Here is a 20746-nt window from a genome sequence, read left to right on the forward strand (position 1 = left end):
TACTCGCGAAAGTCTTACAACTCATTATGGTTTAGTTGAGTTGATCAAACGAAGAAAAACGAGACTGAAATTGTACAGGGATTTATTCTTAATTATACTTAAGCGTAGAATAGTGAAATAGCGAAGTCTTTCTGTCTCTATTACCATCGTATACAGGCCCACATACAGACCAGACAGCTAGACACGAACGTTTGAGACAAAATATACTCAAACAATGTTTAATTAAATGTTAAAACAACCTGAGTCTTAGAAATATTTTTTGTTTACAACTTATTTTACAATTGCAATACAGAAGGAATGAAAGAAGAATGCGAGCAAAACTTTTATGCCTATTTCGAACAGTCTCAAATTGATATGATAGGCAATTTTCATATAGTTTCTCTATATTGCTTTTATAACAAGAAATTTTAGCACTACATTGAGCTGAATGACTTTTCATGAATTAAGTACTTAAAGGATGTGTAATCTGTTAAGACTAAAAAAAAAATACAAGGAACTTTGTTGTAAATATATCGTGGTTGTTTTAAAGATTCTCCACTCTCATGACCAATTCATTAGACTGATCTTATAATATATAAAACTAATTCTAAAATCAAATGCCATAATTATAATCAAAATCTGTGAACAAAGAAAAGATGTGCAGACATATATAAGAAAATAATTACATATATCATTCACTCGGAGTGTGTCATATTTTGAAGTAGGTTAAAAGAAAATATCGTAACTAAGGTTACCAACAAAATGTGGGACATTTGTTTAATCCGTCAGGCAATTTATCTCTGTCCTGATTTATATAAGAGATGATTAATAATTGACATCCTATGGGTCAAAGTTATAGCAAATTTAGGCTTTATTAATACGTCATATAGAGATGTTAATATTTCGGCTTTATATATTTTTATTTGGGATTATTTTGATTCTACTTTCGAATAAATCTGGTCTCACTGACAAAGATTCGTTTGTCAAAGTTCTATATAAAAAATCATGTAAAAGTTTCGAATGTATGCGTCATACATCTTAAAATATATCTATCAGGTACTTAAGATGCCAAAATATGTAAACATATTAAATATCAGATTTAAATAATACTACCTTTAACCTTAAAGAAATAGCCAGCCTATTTATTTTTAATCTAAAATTTATTTACGAAGCTCAAATGTAAAAATGACCTTGAAAATGGAGAAAGTCCTTCGATATATGTATATCCCACCAAAAAAATAATTAATTAATATAAAAAGTTCATGTTGTCTTTGTTTTAAATATTTTTAGCCCAGAATTGAGAGAACACATTCAACATCTACGACATACTACTTACATAGAATTTGATGGATATTTTCTTGTATCTTTTCTTTTTAAAACTTTTATTTGATTTCCATTTTTCATTTCGTTCCAAAATCATATCACTTATATGATAATTATGCGGAAAAAGGTTATGGTGGATATATTTTTCTTAGCAACTGATTGCAACACTAATTAAAGACATATAATACAAAATTTCATAAAACAATTACATAGTGTACTGGATATATAAGTTCTATAAACAAGTGAACCTTCCAGAGTTCATTCTCATTAAAGGCTAAAAAACCTAAGTACCATTTTTATAACACTTCCAATCCCTTTATTTTAATAAATTAAAATTCATGCGTAACACGGACCTCTCATATAGTTATAACATCGTGCTGATATTACATTTAAAACAAAAAGTTATTTAAAATAAATCAACAACAAAAAACATGGAAATCAACTTTACTTTCCTTAAAAAATGCAGTTATGTCGTTAAAATGCTACCCATACGAGCCCAAGACCCGATTACCGTATTGAGTACGTGCTAATGTAATTTAGCGAGTTGGAAGTTAGAGCATGTAACACGGATTAGCTGAAAACTCGGACGACTCACGTGACATAGTATTCGGGTTAACTTTATGAATCATTTACGTCGCGAGAGACTTTAACGTCCTCGTTGATGTAAGCAGAACATCTTCTGAATAATCAACTTTTGTATAGACTTGCCAGACTCGTGACAAACTGGGAGTCATAAACATTGTTGTTTTTTAAAAAAAAAAATAGCTATAAATTTGTTACGTAGTAGATGAAAACGAGATTTTCGATGTTGAGACGTAATGTATGTTTTATGATAATCAAAAAATATTACCGTCTCAGTAGAATAGTTGACATTATGAGAGTAAAATTTATTTTAAGTTGTTTTTTTCCAGCAGTCTTTCTTTTTGATAAAACGTAAAACTCAGAGCCATATGGCTACTTTCTTAAGGCGTCAGTCGTAGTACACTGAGAAATTATTTTTTTTTAAATCTACGGTAGATTATTTAAGAGTTATACAATAATAAACAGTTATATTTTTACAAAAGGTTAATACATATGTATTCAAAGTTTTACAGTAAGAATCTTCTTACTGTAAAATTTAACACAGTAGTAGGGTGAAGGAGGTCAATGGGTCAAGTATAATAATTGTACCTAATAACATGTGCCACAAGTTACTATCAATGTCTCTAATTCCCATAGTAGAAACATCAGTTTTACGTTTCATTTTATGTAGTTTTTACAAAGAAATAGAGAAATTTGTAATCTTATCCTTAAGTCAATGACTTGGCTTCTTAATTTGCAACCAATTATCTATTGATTATGCAATTGAAGTATTTTACATTGTAACTACAATTATTTTACATTGTATTGTTAGTACGTGAAATAAAAACGAAACGAAAAACTTAGTAAAACCTGACTTAAACCTGTTATCTGATACGATTATCATAAAAAAAAAATCTTCAAAGTCGTATATAAACAAGGTCCAGAAAAAACCCGCTTAAATGACTGTACACGTAACTAAATTAAATTGGGTCAAGTATTATTTTTATTTTTCAATTAGACATGTTCAATGAGTATATCATATAATGTATTTCTAATGTATTTAAGAAATCACTTACGATTAAAAATATTTCCACAAGGAAATTTCATTTATATACGGTTTAAAATTTTATATCAATGTCGATAATATAAAGCAGATATATGTATATATGTATATATCACTCCTCATATAATAAATGAATTGCATCGACAAACACAGAAAATACATAGCATTGAAACGTTTATAGCCGACCGTGTGGGTGTGGGCGGAGTATAATTATCAAGCTGCAACGACATTATATTGATGACCCCAGGGTTTCGGCCTAAATTGCTACACATGTAAACACAACCGTTTCGCATCCCGACCGTTTAACGACTGTTATCTAAACACGTGTTCTGCAATGTCAGATGAGTATAGTGACATCTCTAGCTGTTCGAGACATCTTTATCTGACGATATCTTTGTTTGGCATAATTATATTATTATTTGAATGATTGCAAGCAAAGAATTAGCATAATACCGACACTTCATTTGACTGTCTATTGGAGTTGCAAAATTATGTTTTCGTGTGAACCAAGTTCATAGAAATTAACAAACATTTTGTTAGTTAATTTGTTGAAATAATAGCTATGAAATACCTCTTCCAACGAACAGCTGTGCCAACCTTCAGTTGCCCTTTCGCCTTCGTCTAATACAACATTCAAACTCTAAGTATCTCTAGACTCTACAGTACACAATAAAAATTTCATTTGGTTGCAAAATAAAACACCCTATTATTTTATATTGAGAATACTGAACTGTTATAATTAACTATACACATAAAGTATAGTTAAAATATTATAAGAAATATATCTGTTTTAATAAACACAAAATACTTGATTATTTAAAACAGTACTTTAAAATTACCTGAATAAAATGCCTAAGCCGATAATAGCATATATTATAATATAATAATAAAATTTTAAAGATATTCAAAATGATTTTATATGTCTACAGTACAACGGTACAAAGTATTTATTAACAGGATTTTCCTTTACCAACTATGATTAGGAATTTTGTACAAGTAAAATACACCAAGGAAACTTAAATTAACATTTTTACACGATTATTATGTAAGTAAAATTTGAATTGAGATTCTCTTAAATCGAGTAAGAACAGAATCGTTTCTATCTGATAGTATGTTTATTTAAAACATCCATCTTGTATTGATTAAAGAAATAAATTATAATGACAGTTGGTGATTAAAAACCCGAGGAACTATAATCATTTTTAAAGCTAATTGAAGGAAAGCTTTTACAACAAATACAAACAGCGAACAGTTGACAACCTTATCTCATCCATCTCTTAATGTTGTTAAAACACTTTATCTTTCCTTTCCATTTAAAGTTATTCATTTACTAGGAATGTTCATTTTAATAAAATTTATATTTTTTTTTTATCCTTATTTATTATTATACTTCTGTTACCAACATAAGCATATAATACATACAAGTTCATTACACAGACAATAACTAAACTAAACGTAGAGATAAAACACTTATTGTTATTTAAGGTAGATGTATCACAACAAAAGGAGCCGCACTTAATCTCGTGCTGTGATTTCTACCTGAAGCAGGCAGCCATTCAAACAAATTAAATTGTGAGGATTTACTGGTATTTGCTCTAGATTTATTCTCTTATATAACTAAAATACATACTGCTTTCTTCTACCTTTGCGACTCATATATGTACTTTTAAAATTCTATAAAGGTAAAATTTTGTTTCTTACGAGTTCAAATATCAGTTCCTTTTCGTCCAATTGCCGCAGCTCGTGTCGTGAACGTCTTTGGGGTCGTGATGGGGTCGCGTGCGGTTGGTCTCCAAGGAAGGTGGGTGTACCATCTACAGTTGTAACTAGCGGCTTCAAAAGCCCCCCGCGCTCAAATTCGTGTGCAGAGATCTTCCTGTAGACAAATTTAAAAAAAAATTATAACTTGGACGCCGATTATATTCTACATAAACTATACAACTGAAATAATAACAAAATTGTATATACGCATTTTCAATGTATATAATATATTTGTAATATTATGGATGGATGTTTTAAATGTGGCCTGCATCCGTGCAATGACGTGCACAGTATATTCTGCTATTGAATAGAGGATTTGTAATATTGTAACCATTAATATATTGAAAACTGACAAACAAAACATATGTCAAAATTATTTTTTTGGTTGTCGAAATAGAATTAACATGTTAAAATACACGTTCGAAACTTCCATATAAATAGATTATTTTAACTGAACGTTTGAATGTAACTCAACAGAGTAAAATTAAATAAAAAACAAGAACATAATTTCCGAAACAGTAACGTTAGTAACGTTTGAATTTTCTCCCGGGTACATTAACACTTCAAAAAGGAAAATAAACCCTCTTCTCCCAACTTTAATTATTGTGACACAATAAAATACTAAAATAATCATTTACAGCATCTCACTATGTCCATACTTAACAATTTAACGATCTATACTTATTTTTATTTTGCAAAACAGGAAAAGTTTTTAAATACCTTTTTTTTATAATTTGATGTATAAATCATGCAAATTAGTAAATATTATCGCCATTTATCATTTCAATGTTTATCTGTTTAATAAAGCATTATATTTGATCATATATAAGGTAGTAGTAATACCATAGGGTTATACCGAAGTGGAAGTGACTTTTGATATAACTTTAAAGTCTTTTCTCTGACTAATTATAATATATATGGACAAAATTTCGACATCACAGCTCATAACTATTGCAGTGAATATAAAATTTTAAAAAAATGTATTTAAATCAATGAAAGAATAATATTATAAACAAATTCTACTTTAACACTTGTTACTTAGATCACTAGGAAAATCAATAGGAAAATCATTAAATCTAGGTAAACCAAATGCGTTTACCTAATCGAAACAATTAGATTATTTTAGTATTATTATTAACAACATTTTGTTCTGGTCGGAATATATTAACTAAATAAAAATGTTGATTGTTTATTAGCTCGCATACTTTATACTACATACACACCAGTTTACATCTGTACGTAAAAAAAATATAATTTTTAATATTCGACTCCACGCCATGTTAGATTTAGAGTGAAATAAATTAATTTTTAATTTTTTGATATAACCTGGGACAGTAGAAGATATTACTATAGTTCTTCCTTTTCGATTGCCCGGCTTACTGAACATAGAATGATTTGAATGGATCAAACATTGCAATGATAAAAAACTAAGTTGCTGCACAGTATCCTATTTAAATTAACCGAAGAGAACTACTATAAAATTATGTCGCAGCAAATAATCAAAAAAATTTAAACACATTAAAACTGATAATAAAACTAATAAGGAATGTCCATACATATCGATTTCTTAAATTGTCATAGTTCAATAGAAGCAGACTTTAAATTTTACATCTGGGATACGATTTAAAGTTCAGGATTTTAAAACAAATGAAAACCTAAATTTGTCATTTATTTGAACATTATTATTCAAGAGCATGTTGACTATCTTTAAACCGAGCGATTGACAAATTTGTAACGATTTTTACCTTAGTTTTGTAACTGAGTTTAAATTTTCATACTTTACATCTAAAAATAAATATGAAAGTTTTAATCACTCAAAACTCAAATTAAAATATAAAATAGTATAACAAACTTGAATACATTTAACCCAGCAACAAAGCTAAAAGGAAATATTCCGTTGATATTTCTAGTGAATTTGCACATGTTCTCAATATAGTGTAAAGAGGTGACATAAGATTGATGATAGATAGAAACAGGTTAAGAAAGGGAGAGTTATACATGGTCTAATAATTTGGTGCCAAATATACATGACATCAATAACATTATACATTTCGTTAAGTAAGTCGATAATTTTATAAAAAAAAAACAATATTCAAAAAACAAATCAATGAACATTAAGTAAACCTAGTAAATGTTCCAGAAATAGGACTCTATTACAGAACGTTATTTAATGTTTTGCAAATTTTGATATTCAAATTAATTCAAAATTAAATTCTAATTTATAAAAATTATATTGCATTATGGAAACCAATTAAAAAACATTCCAAGAGAACAGATAAAACTGATATTTAAATAATTTTAATAAATTTGTCACATTTTTTTTGGGTTCACACGCTGTTTAGAATAAGAGTAAAGAAAAAAAAGTAATAAATTATCACAGATGGAAATTTTTGTCAATCTGAAAATTGACTGATTGAATTTTTTTAATTTATAAAATATTGTACATAATGTATAATACCTCACGGGTGTTGTGGCTCCAGAGCCTGAGCCAGCTCTAGAGGGCGAGGCTAAGTCGGCGCTGGGCGGCGTCGCGTGGGAAACCAGCCACGCATCCACCACTTGCCTTGTAGCTTTCCTATTAACAAGAGAATATCTTCAACACTATATAATATCCGACAACTTGACTTCGGTTTCTGATTCAAATACGGAAACGAGGTGAAGTTCAATGATTTTTTAATATTATCAATGAATGTTTTATATAGTATTCGTTTTACTTTATCAAAAAGACAAAACTAATTCGAAATATTAAAAACATGTTGACATATTATGTATATAAATTAATTTGAACATATGAGTGTGTATCACGACTGATCGAATTATGATATATATTTAAATACAAAGATCGCTGCCACGATAACACTTCCAATACTAATTGCCTTCTAAAAACCCACAATGATGCCTCGGGCGCTATGTTTTACTATATACGAAATTCTAACATAAAATATTTCTGAATATTCAAAAGAGGATTATCCCAATTTTGTTCTCGTAAAAAACACAGAGTAATAAATTATCCGTTTAAATCATTAGCAATAAAATCATTTTTTAAATATATGCATATACGAAAAAGACATAATTAAAATAAATAATCATCTTTACAGTTATATTTAAATCTGTAGAGTTCGACAAACTTTTTATATATTATAAATTAAACAAGATAATCCATTAGAAAATCGCAGATGATAATCTAGCGGCGATCATGCCAATGTTGCGTGTTCAATGTAAATCATAATAATTTCAAATCTTAAACAATAATGCACAATTCTTGTGTCATTGATTTTACGATTAAAGCGACAGGACAATCAGAACAGTTTAATATAATTACATCATTGAAACTAACTTAATCTGTTGTATTCCGACTTAAAGCGGTTTCATCTGACTATAAACGTAATAAAGCGTTTATGAGATTGTCTCGCTAAAGCTTCTAGAAACGCGTGTCCTTTATACTTTCGTATTTACGTGGGATTTTCTCCATTGAATAATATAAACCATTGTATTTCAACAATTGAACTTCGTTCTGAATAAAATATTTTTTCATTTTTATTTAATTAAGAGATTTCTTTAGGAAATGTAAGCCGAGGCATAGGTGTTATGGCACAGAAATATAACTTAATGAACCACTATACTTCAATCTGATTTGGAACATATATGTTTAAGAGCACAAAGGTTTGGTGCTACCTCGTAAGTATTTTAGTTATATAGTGCAGCTAAATGTATATATTTTCTCAAACGCTGATATTTATTTAACTCTAAGACCATTGCATTACTAGCCGCATGTTACAGTTTAAAAGGCTGTATAAGTTATAACATACTATTCTTTTAGAAATACTTCGCTTTGTTTTTCTTGTAGTAAGATGAAAATTAAATTTCTTTAAGCTGTTTGTTGTAATGTTATTCATATATTTATTAATGCAAAACATAAAGCGAAACATAAAATATTCCGTATTTTTCGTATGTTTAAGAAGTTTCCATCTTTATTTTGACGTAGAATGTATAAACGATAAATGCCTTGTAAGAGATATTATAATATTTCATGTTTATTTAAATCATCTTATCCACTATGTATTTAAACTCTGGCAACAGCCTTATAAGGATTTATAATTAATATTCTTTACTTTACATTGTTGTATCGTTTTCACTTTGTAATATGGAGAGATAATGATTGCTACGCTTCAGAAGAATAATGAAATAAATGTCATATTGAAAAACATCATTGAAGATATAATTGCCATGGCTCAAATTACTTGAAGTTATTATATTTTCTTAACTTGCTTGATGTTCGTATTCAGGAAGAGTAAGTATGAATTAACATTAAGCATGGTAAAGTCAAGTTATCTTCAACAGGAAGTTTTGTACCGGAACCGAGATCGTTTATATGGATTTAATCTTATTACTAACCTTGACAATACTAGTCATGAGTCCAACGTAAATTTATTAAAATGTCGCTTTGTTAATATGTAAAACCATATAAGGTGGGAAGGATGCATGGATGTTTGTTGTGTTGTTACCGCCTCTATAAGGTGAGTCCAACTAGGATAACTAATTATATTTACGATCAATTTAACGACGTTTTCATATTTATAAAATATATCTGTCTTAAGAAATATCTCACAACGCACGAAACACGCCAAAATAACCGTACATAATATTTAATTAATATTTTACGATATATTTAGTGTACAATCAATCATTTTTTAAGGTATTCAATATTATCATATACAATTTAAATGGTAAAAGTTTTATCTTTCAATAACTTGGCCAGGAACCAATATATTTAAAGTTACTTTCACTTTGCCCTTTACCAACAACTCTGATTAGGTTTAACGTTTTTGCGGTGTACGAGGTTAAGGAAATTCTTAAGCCTCTTAGTTAACTAATTCCGAGAAGTGAAAAAGGTTTTGTGTGGTAAAAAAATAAATAAAAACAATTTGAAGTCGAGGCTAACTTAATTTTACTTAACATAGAATTTAAATGATAATAAGAGAGGAATGTTAAAAGGTTTCGATACAAAATATATATATAAATTCGTATAAACAACCCATTTTATGATACCTTAAATCACAATGTAATTGTAATATCGTTAGGGTTATGAAGAATCATTACAACAAATAACAATTACGGAACTAGCCGTCTTGCTAGTTCCTTAATAACATATCAGCAAAAGAAAAAGATAGTTAACAAAAAAGATATTTAATATGAGCTTAAACCTAACTTTCTTATGTTGAAAAGTAAAAGTTTACCTTAAAAAGTAATCATGAACGAACTCCTGATTCTCATCAAGCCAGGCCTCTGTCCTAACGCACTCTGCATCGTAACAGGTAGGCGCGGGCATGCCACCCGCGCCCCCCGGCGGCTCCTCTATACTCCGCAACTGTAGACCTGTAACAACAGAGACAAGGCTTATTGTATATTGTATTAATTATTCCATAGGCTTTCCTAAGTTAACGTACTAAGCTTCTCTGGTTTCACTTAGTAGTGTGAAACGGACGGTGTGTTCAATAACTTTATCACGTCTTATTTTTTATTTATAAAATACATTTATGACGATTGTATGGTGTGTATAATCTTATGTACAGATGTGATTTAACAAGCAAACTGAAGCATAAGTTAAATAAATAAAAGTTTTTTTTTTTTAATATATAAAACGTACTAGAAATATTTATGCACAACCAATCGCAAATTTTTAAACAATTTAAATCCATTTTATTATGACGATCATAAAAATAACAACTTCAAATCAATGTCATCTGACATATTTTTGTTTTTGATAAGTTATGTCATGTATGTGTAAGCTGAAAGAGTTTAAATTGGTATTAACTAAAATATACTAAGGTTGGTCAAACTTTTTTGGATTATTAAGGGAAAAAATGCTACTTAAAAAGTTTATTCGATGATATAAAGAAACTTGAAATGTAGAAGAAAATGGACAATAGCTTGTAAATGATATTATATTTCTTTTATTAATAACAATTTAGTATTTTGATGTAAATTATGAGATGCGCAAGATGCAAGGAGCAATTATGAATTTGTTGAAAACTCCAACAAAGTTCACTTCCGAAGCGAATACTATGTGAAGCAAATTCATTTGTGCGACTACTTTTGTTTCGCGGTTTCTGCTTCACTTTGAAACAATAATTAAAAACTTTTTTTCTGTATTGATTCAGCTATTTTGTGTCTTTAAAAACGATCTAAATAAAAATACTAAAGCATATACAAATTTATTCATATACCTAATTAATTTATTAGTGCTATCAAAGAATGTTTAGATATGTATCGTAAATACAAATAATCGTTAAAATTAAAATTCTCACGGGATATCAAAAATATTTTATAATATATCACAAATAACAAAAAAAAACAGCCGTTGAGTCAACAAACTTATAATTCGAATGCTAACGACGTATTCCTATCTCTTAATTGCAGTGAACACGCTACGATGGTGGCAGCCATACTATCATATGATATCTGTTAGTTTCCAATTAAACTGGCAAGGCACGTTTACTTTCGTCTAATTGAAATTGACACGACTCATCGCATGCAAATACACATTCACGTGAATTAAATACCTTTTCGCATATCATTGACACGATTTTACTAATTGTTACTTTATATGGATAAAAGTATAAATGTGTATATATATACACTTACATATATATATTCATTACATTTCTTTGGTAACAACTTTTATATTGATTGATTATATATTTTATTATATTTAGCGTTATTGAAGTTACTATGATATTATCAAGGTGTCACGTGTTAGCTTTTGCAACCATACAACTGTATTTTTTTCTTTTTAACGCGTACTGCATGACGACAAAAATCCGTCAATATCTTTGAAAATTGTTTTTCCACGCTCGACTCTTCTCAAAACTGCAGACTATTAATAGTTTTAATCAAAAGAAAATTTCATCAAGCATTTGTGGAATCATGTGAGGTTTCAATGGCAGACTTTAACTATGGTGTCGATTGCAAAATCAGTTAGTGTATTAAAATCTGGCTTGGTTTGTATTAGCATAGCTAATGTGTTTTCGCCCTTATTGCATTATCTATGTAAATCCCGCGATCCAATAAAGGATTTGCGCTTTTCAATCCAGCTTTTGTTTATTAAATGTCAGTAATTGGTTCGTCACGTAATTCGTATTTCAATACAATTATGGTAAATAGAATGACCAAATTATGTATAATATTTCCCTTATAAACTCCCATGTGTTGTGTACATAATAATTTTATTGTTCGCAAAATAATTTTGAAAGCCATCGAATTCTTTTATTACATTTCCTTTATTTTACATTTTTATTAAATTCAACCAAAAATAAAATTGTTACGGAGGAAAATTTAAATACAATGTTTTCGCGTAAAACATTCAACGTTTTAATATAAAAGACACTGCAATTATAAACCACATTTTAAAAACATAATAAAACATTATATTCAAACAATAAAAGTATGATAATACGTTACAAATGTATTAAGTAGCTAAGAAAGAGAATTCTTAGAGAAATGCAAAGTAAAATCATACTACCGTCATGGCAACGCTACCCAGATATAAAATATAGTTAGTTAAAACTTTTGTCTCCAATACTAACATGGTATTGAAATAAACTGTCTCTTTTAATAATATAAATAAATATAGCTTAAATTAACCAACTTTAGGTGTAACTAAAATATTTATGTCCAATTGTAGCGTCTGAAGTCAAAAACCCTGATAAAATTTCAAGCCAAACAAAATATAATTTTCAAACGATCAAAGTTGAACTGCATAAGAGAATGAGGAAAAATTTATGTCCAACATAAAGACTACAAGTTCAATAAACCTAGATATTTGAATACTTAGAATAATTCTATTGTCTGTAGCACATCGTTGCACCACTTCAGCAAGCTTTTGAAGTAAAGTTTTCATGCGTTTATACAAACAAACTTAAAGTAATTTCAATATTTTATTGCAATTGTTTTTGATTTTCCTATTGTGACGCGAAAACGTAGAACTTGGAGTTGTCCAAAATATTAATGAGTTGATATTAAAAATATATATTTTTCAAGCGAGGAAAGTTATTGAACGAATAAAAATTATAGTGAGAATTTTAAAGATGCTCATCCACCGCACAGAAAAGCCCTCTTCTGATATGACCAAAACGGGCAACAAACGATTAAAAGGAAAACTAATTTATCTTAATCCATAAACAACAAAATTTGCTCACGATAATAAGGTATGACAACTTATTAAGAATTTATGTTTTATAAAGCTACTGGAAATACAATTTGTATAAATATTGGATTTAGATAAAAATTATACGCTGTCAAATTATAGCCAACACTCAAACATGTGATCATGGCTGTTCCCCTAGGAACCCGACGTGAATTGTGTTTATGGGTTTGGACGCCGGCGCGAGAGAGATCAACATCAAGCCCGCCCACTCATTGACGTAGTGTACACCCAGTCTCACAAGTTCTGCTACACATATAACTCATTCATCATTGCAGTGGAATGCCAATCCATATTTATTCAACATATGAATTGACTTCATTGACGCTCCGATCCAATAGAATATTTCTAAATTGTTATCTAAATATTAAAGGTTATCGACCAAATGCTAATAAAAAGCTTGATTTCGATAAGAAACCTAACTGTTCGACTAAGAATTACATGTCATTAATTACTTCAACATAATAATTGATCTATTTACATAAAAACTTATTATATTGCACGTTTATTTTGATATTTTATCTTATTAATAAAACAGTTTATTATAGAGAAATGAAACTCAAATAGCATATATAATAATCTTCGTTGTGATGTTTTTCTGTCATAGTTGTCTATATTTTATGATCGTGAGATAATTTTTATAAATACCAGTTTTTATGTGTAATGTGTTAGGTTATGGATCGACTAGTGTTTATGGTAATACGGATATTTGAAATTCTTTTTTTTATTATTATAACAAGGACAAGTGTATAATCACGAGTTCTTGACCTCAATTGGCTCGTTACATGTCTTTTAGATGTACTTTAATATTTAAGATCATCCACTTAGCGATCTTGTTAGGAAGAGTTGTTTTCCTCGAATTACATTTCTTGTATGTTCACTGCAAAATGACATTTTACATTAACAGAAACATATTAAAACTTGCAGCACTTGGTAAGTCACGATAGGGGAATGCTTAAATTTATTAGGATCCTTTAAAAAGCATATTTCTAAGAAAAAAACATTTCACTGTGGAGAAATATTTGATATTTACCTTTTGTTGTGTGAATAATTTTATAAAATAATAAAGGAATTAGATAACTCAGAACTGGTGGATAGAACGTGTTGTTGTAGATAGGAATGTAAACAAAAGGTCAAAGGGTCATTCATTATAGTTTCTGTAACCAAATCACTTAATTGGTTTTGACATTAATAAGAGGCGAAAAAACACAAGATTTTCGAAAAAAAATATCAATTCGCATTTAAGTCAAAGCGAAAACAAAATATTTAATGAAAATTGTAAACATTAAATATAAATAAGTTCTGTTTGTTAATTATCAATCCATTTTGGTATTTAAATATCAAACTTACTTGTTTTCTTTTTTGCAAACATTCTAACAAAAGTCCCAAACTTACATATATATTAGAAGCCAGCTGACTATTAAACTAAAAACATTGCTGTTTCTACTGAGTTAAAAGTAATCGAAAACCAAAACATGACTTTATATCTACCACTTACGGTTACTTGAAGAAAAAGAATATATCAATGAAACAAGTAAGACTTCTTATTCTAATCCTATTCTTTGGCACCAAATTGTACTTAATACAATTCATCACTTATATCAGTATTGATAAAAAAAAGCTTTTTCAAAAAAGCATTGTACCTTTTGATGAATTGCAATTGAATTAAATATAAAATATTTTACCAAATCGTATTTCATTTGCATCAAATATAACCATCCCTTTATTCTTATTCAAAAAACTTATTTATCACATCCATCATTAAAGATTTTGTATAGTTCTTCTTACAGAAATTCATATTATTTTAATGGAAAATTAATTTTTAAAGTCAAGTAACGAGCACTTACGTGAAGTTCAATTTACAGAGACCAAACCACTCGACCAGATAACATGATGCCCAAATATACGGCCTCGTAAAACGAAGCTCGTTTTAATATGCCATAAAACTCTGTCCAATATTTAAAAGGATATGAAATCGGCTAGGCATTGCTATAGTAGATGTGAGCCAATGTATATTTTTTAACATATGTTTTTAAGGAAATAAAACGAAGCAGTCAAATCTATGTCCATGAAAATTCAAAGGCAAACTTTACTGCTGAATCTAATTTTACAACTACGAAAAATCTAATACAAAATTAGTTATTGTCTTTAGAAATTTTGTTGCAATATTATTGAAATTCGGTCAAACTGATTGTGTTTTTTTTTGGTATTGCAAAAACTACTGAAGACTAGGAACATCTTAAAATAATATATCAAATATATATAAAACAAACAAACACTTCATAGTAATTGTTACCCCAACATCTTTCTAAATTATACCTTGACAGACTGAATTTCAAGGGACAACATAACCTGGTGATACATTTTCTTATGAATATTAAATAGTTTTTAGAAGCTTTTTATTTAGTTTATAAGTATCGTTTGGTAAAAACAAATTTATTTAATTTTAACTAAGAATATAATATTCCACAATTTAAAAAAGTATCCGTTTTTAATTGTTAAATATTATATTCTATCATAATTAATTATTATCACACTTACGAGCGTACAAAATAAAATTACATACAGCCTAATAAACAGACTTCTCTTATTTTTAATATATTTAATGGATTATCGTCACCAATCTCACATTGTTCCTCTCTGACAATACCCTTAGTACTAGGTTCCATATTCAGCATTACAGCGACAGTTTCAAAAAATTCATTCATGAGCGCCTATACGGGTATAACAGATGATTTATGAATGAGAAACTGAAACAATCGTTTCATATTTAAAAGATGGTAACTCGTTTTAAAGATAAGGTCACTTACACATTTAATTCCAAAGATGTGACAAATAGAACAATGTTATAAACAAACAAATAAACATATAAATAACAAAATATTGCCAATTATGTTTTATTGTAATGTTTTTATAAATCATAATGTTTTTGATTTCTATAAAAGATCATAATCATTATATGATATAAAATTATATGAATACATTAAACAACAGACGGCGACTCAAAGTAATATTGTTATCAAACCTTATCTTTAACGTAACAGATACTATCAATTAACTGCATTATTAAAGTAATAAATTATAATTAATTAAATTCACTCAATTCTTGCTATTCCGGAAGGTTTTGATGTAACTAAAAATATACATTCACATTACTGGAGTCTTAAAAATCTTCGCCTTTCACGATTCTTGGTCAATGGAATGGAAAAATTTCTTTACTGTTGATGTTATTGAAAAGTTATGAAATATTGTGTAAAAATTTTACGGAAGAGGCAGGTACTAGACGGACGAGGAAGTGACCTTATCAACCCTATCTTTAACCTATCATTAAAAAAATATTAATTAAAATACAAGTTTCTTTTAGTTTTTTCGATTATAAATACGTCTATTTTATAACAAAACTATAAACTAAGATGACCAAAATATAGATAAAAAAATAATTGACTTTTCATTTCAATTTAAAAACTCAGAAACGTCATACCTACAGAGTACCGAAAATAAAGCTGAACATCAGACTACAATAAAATTTTCATAGAAAGGTTTTAAAGAATTTTCTAGTTTATGGATAAAGCCTAAACTACTTCGTTATAATGGTAACAATGAGATTATGATTGTAAGCACCTTTAGAAGATACACAAAGGTATAGAAAGATTAGGGTGTTATAGCTACGGAATAAAAATATATTACCTAAAATTATTAGAAATCCAACCTTTTATTGTATTGTGGTTAATATTTCTGCCAAATAATTACCTCCTGTCAAAACTCCCAAAGTGTTTATCTATGTATAACTTTATTATAAGTAAATATCTACGAAACATAAGCAATATAATACATCAAAATGTAAAACTTTCTAACACAGCACCAAAACAAGGTTTAAGTATAACATTGTAGTGGTACTATCACGAAATAAGGATTGTATTATTTACAATAAAAATAGACAAAGTTCCACATAATATAGACGAATAATCCCATCTCTGTATTTAGTTTCTTAGAAGTTGAAAATGGGGTGATAAACATGAAGTTGCACATAAAAATACAAAGTTACATAGAAACATTTATATAAATAATTTATTAATCTTTAGAATTAATACATTAACATTATAGCAATAACATTTCATTTTCTCTGTAAAATTTAGATTTGAAATTACCTTGTTTCATATAAAAACTGGTATACTTTCATTATTTAAATTGTATGTCATCTATGTGTATTAGTAAATAGACAATCTCAAATGCTAAAAATCATACGATTTATACACTACAGTTTAACAATAACGGTCAAAGTAGATCCATACAAATTTGTATCTAGATATATATGTTTGAGTTTAGATATACTCACATAAAACTTTAATAGGGGTCCGCGACTTAACAAGTGACTTGTCTATTATTTTCACTTTTTCACTGAAATACTGATCACTTTATCTAAATGACTATGCTTTATGTGTGCTGGAGTAACTTTTATAATCATAAAACAAAATTATTTTAATAATTCTCACAGATTCATCTTAATCTTATTTTTACCACATCTTTCATTTTCATTCGATGCTAAAATGGCTTTACGAAACTTATTATTCAAAATGCGTGACACGCTAAAATTTTCCGCCAGATATTTCCAATATTACATCCTACTTTAAAGCTTGTAGGTTTTTAAGTAATTCCTGAATTATATTCTAATCTTTAGCCTACGTTTATCTAATTTAGGCATGTTTTTTTACCCTCGTCCTAATGGTCTCATGTCGAAATGTTCATCCACAAATACCTCTACACTACTACTAATACACTATTTTTGTTTATCTAAAAACAAATATAATAAAAAACCTAACAAAACGTTACAGCTTCTGATAAAATCCAGTTGCGTTACATTCTAGATTAAAAAAAAATTTCTTTAGCCTTAGAATAGCGTAATATTATTATTTGCGAATCCCACTAAATAGTGTCTAAAAGTTTAAATTGCTACGTGTGAAACAATCTCAACTTTCCAACTTTCCTTATCGGATTTTGTCAAGAAGCAGTTTAAAGTTAACGGTTTTATATCAATTATCCAGCACATCATTAGTTTTCCACTGTGTAATCCAACCTAACCTTTCCCAATAATAGTAAATGGCTCGTGGTTCCTAGCATGGGGGTAAAACCTTCCAGGACACGTGTAACATACTTTGCGCTTGAGAAATTGGTTTTAGGAAATAAAGAATTAGAATTGCAATAACTAACTAATCTACAACTTCAAAAACTACTTCAAAACAGACAACTTTAGAATATCGAATTACTATGGGACTATAGTCAACGCAATTACAAGAAAATTAAATTTTTCTCTGTATTCATAACTATCGACGATATTTGCAGAAATTTTCATAAATATATCATATTACCAAACATGGCCCAACACTGAAAGTTAAAAAGAGTGGATATTTTCGTACTTCATTAAAACCAGCGATTGTAAGTTATATTTTAGTGCCAGTAAAAGTTGAAGTCTGTCTACCAACACATGCAATGTTATGGCTAATAAATACTTTGATATAGGAAGCAACAAGGATCATAAACGATTCCTAGATTACTATTTTACAGCGCACTAAAACGGAATGAGCAATACTATATATATGTAAATAAGATTTAAAGATTTTATTAAGTTACTGGTATTATATTTCGAGGAGAGCACGGAATATTCCGAGAATCACGCAATTTATTTGATTGTTTAATATCTTAATATATAAAAAAATATTCTTCAATACCACAGACTAAATTAATAAAAATTTTATTGTATGTTCTTTCATAATTACAATGTATAGTCAAGTGTTAATAACATAGAAAACTTTATTTTAAATATTTATTTGTCTGTTTTACCGTTTGACCAAAAAACGGCTGAAGTAGATTTAATACTAATTTTAATTCATGATAGGGGAGTTAATAATACTATATATTGGCTACAAGCCTCGGTATGTACCCAAATAAGAAAACAGTTATCATGTACAACTAGCCTTACAATTCTATTGTTATATTTAAAAATTTACCCTTCATTCTTAGCTTTATAACGGACCAATATTTCCAATCTGCTTTAAAAAGTGTTTGTTTCAGAAACCTGACATAAAAAAAATCTTTGTCAGAATTTCATTTTAAAACATACCAAGTGTCATTCAACAGTTCCGTTTTACGTGAAACGTTCTACCTAGATTCTAGAGCATCATTATTTCATTTAAGCAATCAATATAAATTATGTAAGAAACTTATGTAATTAGAATTAACAAAATTTTATTGAAAAATATTTAAAAATAAAAATATTTATTCATCACTAACTCAAACATCCTAATAGAAATAAGTCTCGATCATTAACAACAATATAAAGGATCAAAACGTGAACTTTAATGTGATTTATAATATATCGTTACAAAATATTAACTTGTTCATAGCGCCCAGACATATCATAACTCATAGTCAATTGCGAACAAGGCTTACAAGTACTGTATAATAAGACTATAAATTGAAATTTTTAAACACTTACTGTGTCCTCTGTATATTGAGTAATTGTCTTAGAAACACAATATATTTTATATTATTTTAACTAATCCATACTTAAGACATCGTCTTACGAAGTAGTGAAATAACAAAATAAAATAGGAAAATTCCATTGTTTCCCTAAACTTAACAAAGAAAACTATTTTATCAAAGCAGCTTAAGGAGATCTGATATTTTCTTGGATAAAATCACGAAGATACAAAGCTTTAAATTCGTGAGGAGACAGAGTAACTATACTTTTGTGGGAAACAATATGCTCGTGTTCCACCGATATTAACACGTCTTGAGGATACATTGGCTTTTACGAGCCTTGAGGATGTCATTACACTTATTGGAACACGAAAAGCCTTATGAGTCAACTGTATAAAACTGATGTAATCTGAGATATTAAAATTTATGCAATTTCATATCAATAAAAATACAGCATTATTTATGTATTACACAATATGCTTATATTAAAATTGTATGCATCCGTTAAGAAGTTACGACGTTCAATTGAATATAATAGCTTCGTTCTAACATATACGAAGCAAAACAATAATATACTACTTTATCTGAATTTCTGTATCGCACATACAATACTACTACTGAATCCTAACACATAACATTGTAGGACTACTTAAAATGTAAAACGCTGATTAGAATATCATAGTGGTATTATAACAGACACATATGTCCGTTTAGAAGCGATGACCTTTGAGGTCATTGAGTGGGCAACCGTATAGATACGATTAAGGCATTTTTTAAGATAAATCTTTTGACAAACCGGTTAGATGATCGGTATACCTACCTCGTTAATAGCGGAGCCTCAAATCTTGTAAGAAATAATAAAATTGTAATCTATATATAAATGTATAGACAAATAGAGCAAGATAACATATTTTTTAAACAAATATTGCAAATACAATCCAGATTTAGGTATAAAAAATTATTAGCAACAAAATGAGAATTTTCACTCCACCTCCATCTTTTATTGTGTTCCTTTATAATTGCCATGTTACAATCGAATTGAAACAAACACACCTACTACAAGCCAGCAGTCATTGATTCCATAATAGCACAAATTTGTGATAACAATAAACTCGTACTGTTACTAAATATAGCGATGTGATAACTAAATTTAAAATCGCCTAACTATTAGCTTTCACTTATCACATTAACACTTCCATCATATATTTGTGTATTCAATTTAATGTTGAGAATCTGACTTTTACAATGTTCAGTGGAAGATTCCCCACAAGTTATTGAGTTATACAATGATATTTCCACGTGCTGTTAAGATTTATTTACTGTTACGTAATTTTATTCTTTATTCATTTGCTTTTAAATTTATTCTCCCATCCATATTG

General features: G+C 28.5%; 1 protein-coding gene across 10 annotated transcripts in view; it reads right to left on the reverse strand.

Annotated features, from left to right (window-relative positions):
* The window catches only part of LOC116771063 (dual 3',5'-cyclic-AMP and -GMP phosphodiesterase 11), a 102931-nt gene that overhangs the window by 36927 nt on the left and 45258 nt on the right, over positions 1-20746 (reverse strand). For all 10 annotated transcript variants that reach the window (XM_061523294.1, XM_061523293.1, XM_061523287.1 and 7 more), the window contains 3 exons: positions 9925-10063; positions 7146-7262; positions 4628-4802 (listed from right to left, as the gene is read on the reverse strand). In XM_061523294.1, coding sequence (XP_061379278.1) covers positions 4628-4802; positions 7146-7262; positions 9925-10016 — 384 coding nt within the window. In that variant the 5' untranslated portion in view covers positions 10017-10063. The remainder of the gene's footprint in view (positions 1-4627; positions 4803-7145; positions 7263-9924; positions 10064-20746) is intronic.

This window comes from Danaus plexippus, chromosome 17 (genome assembly GCF_018135715.1).
Source record: "Danaus plexippus chromosome 17, MEX_DaPlex, whole genome shotgun sequence".
NCBI lineage: Eukaryota > Metazoa > Arthropoda > Insecta > Lepidoptera > Nymphalidae > Danaus > Danaus plexippus.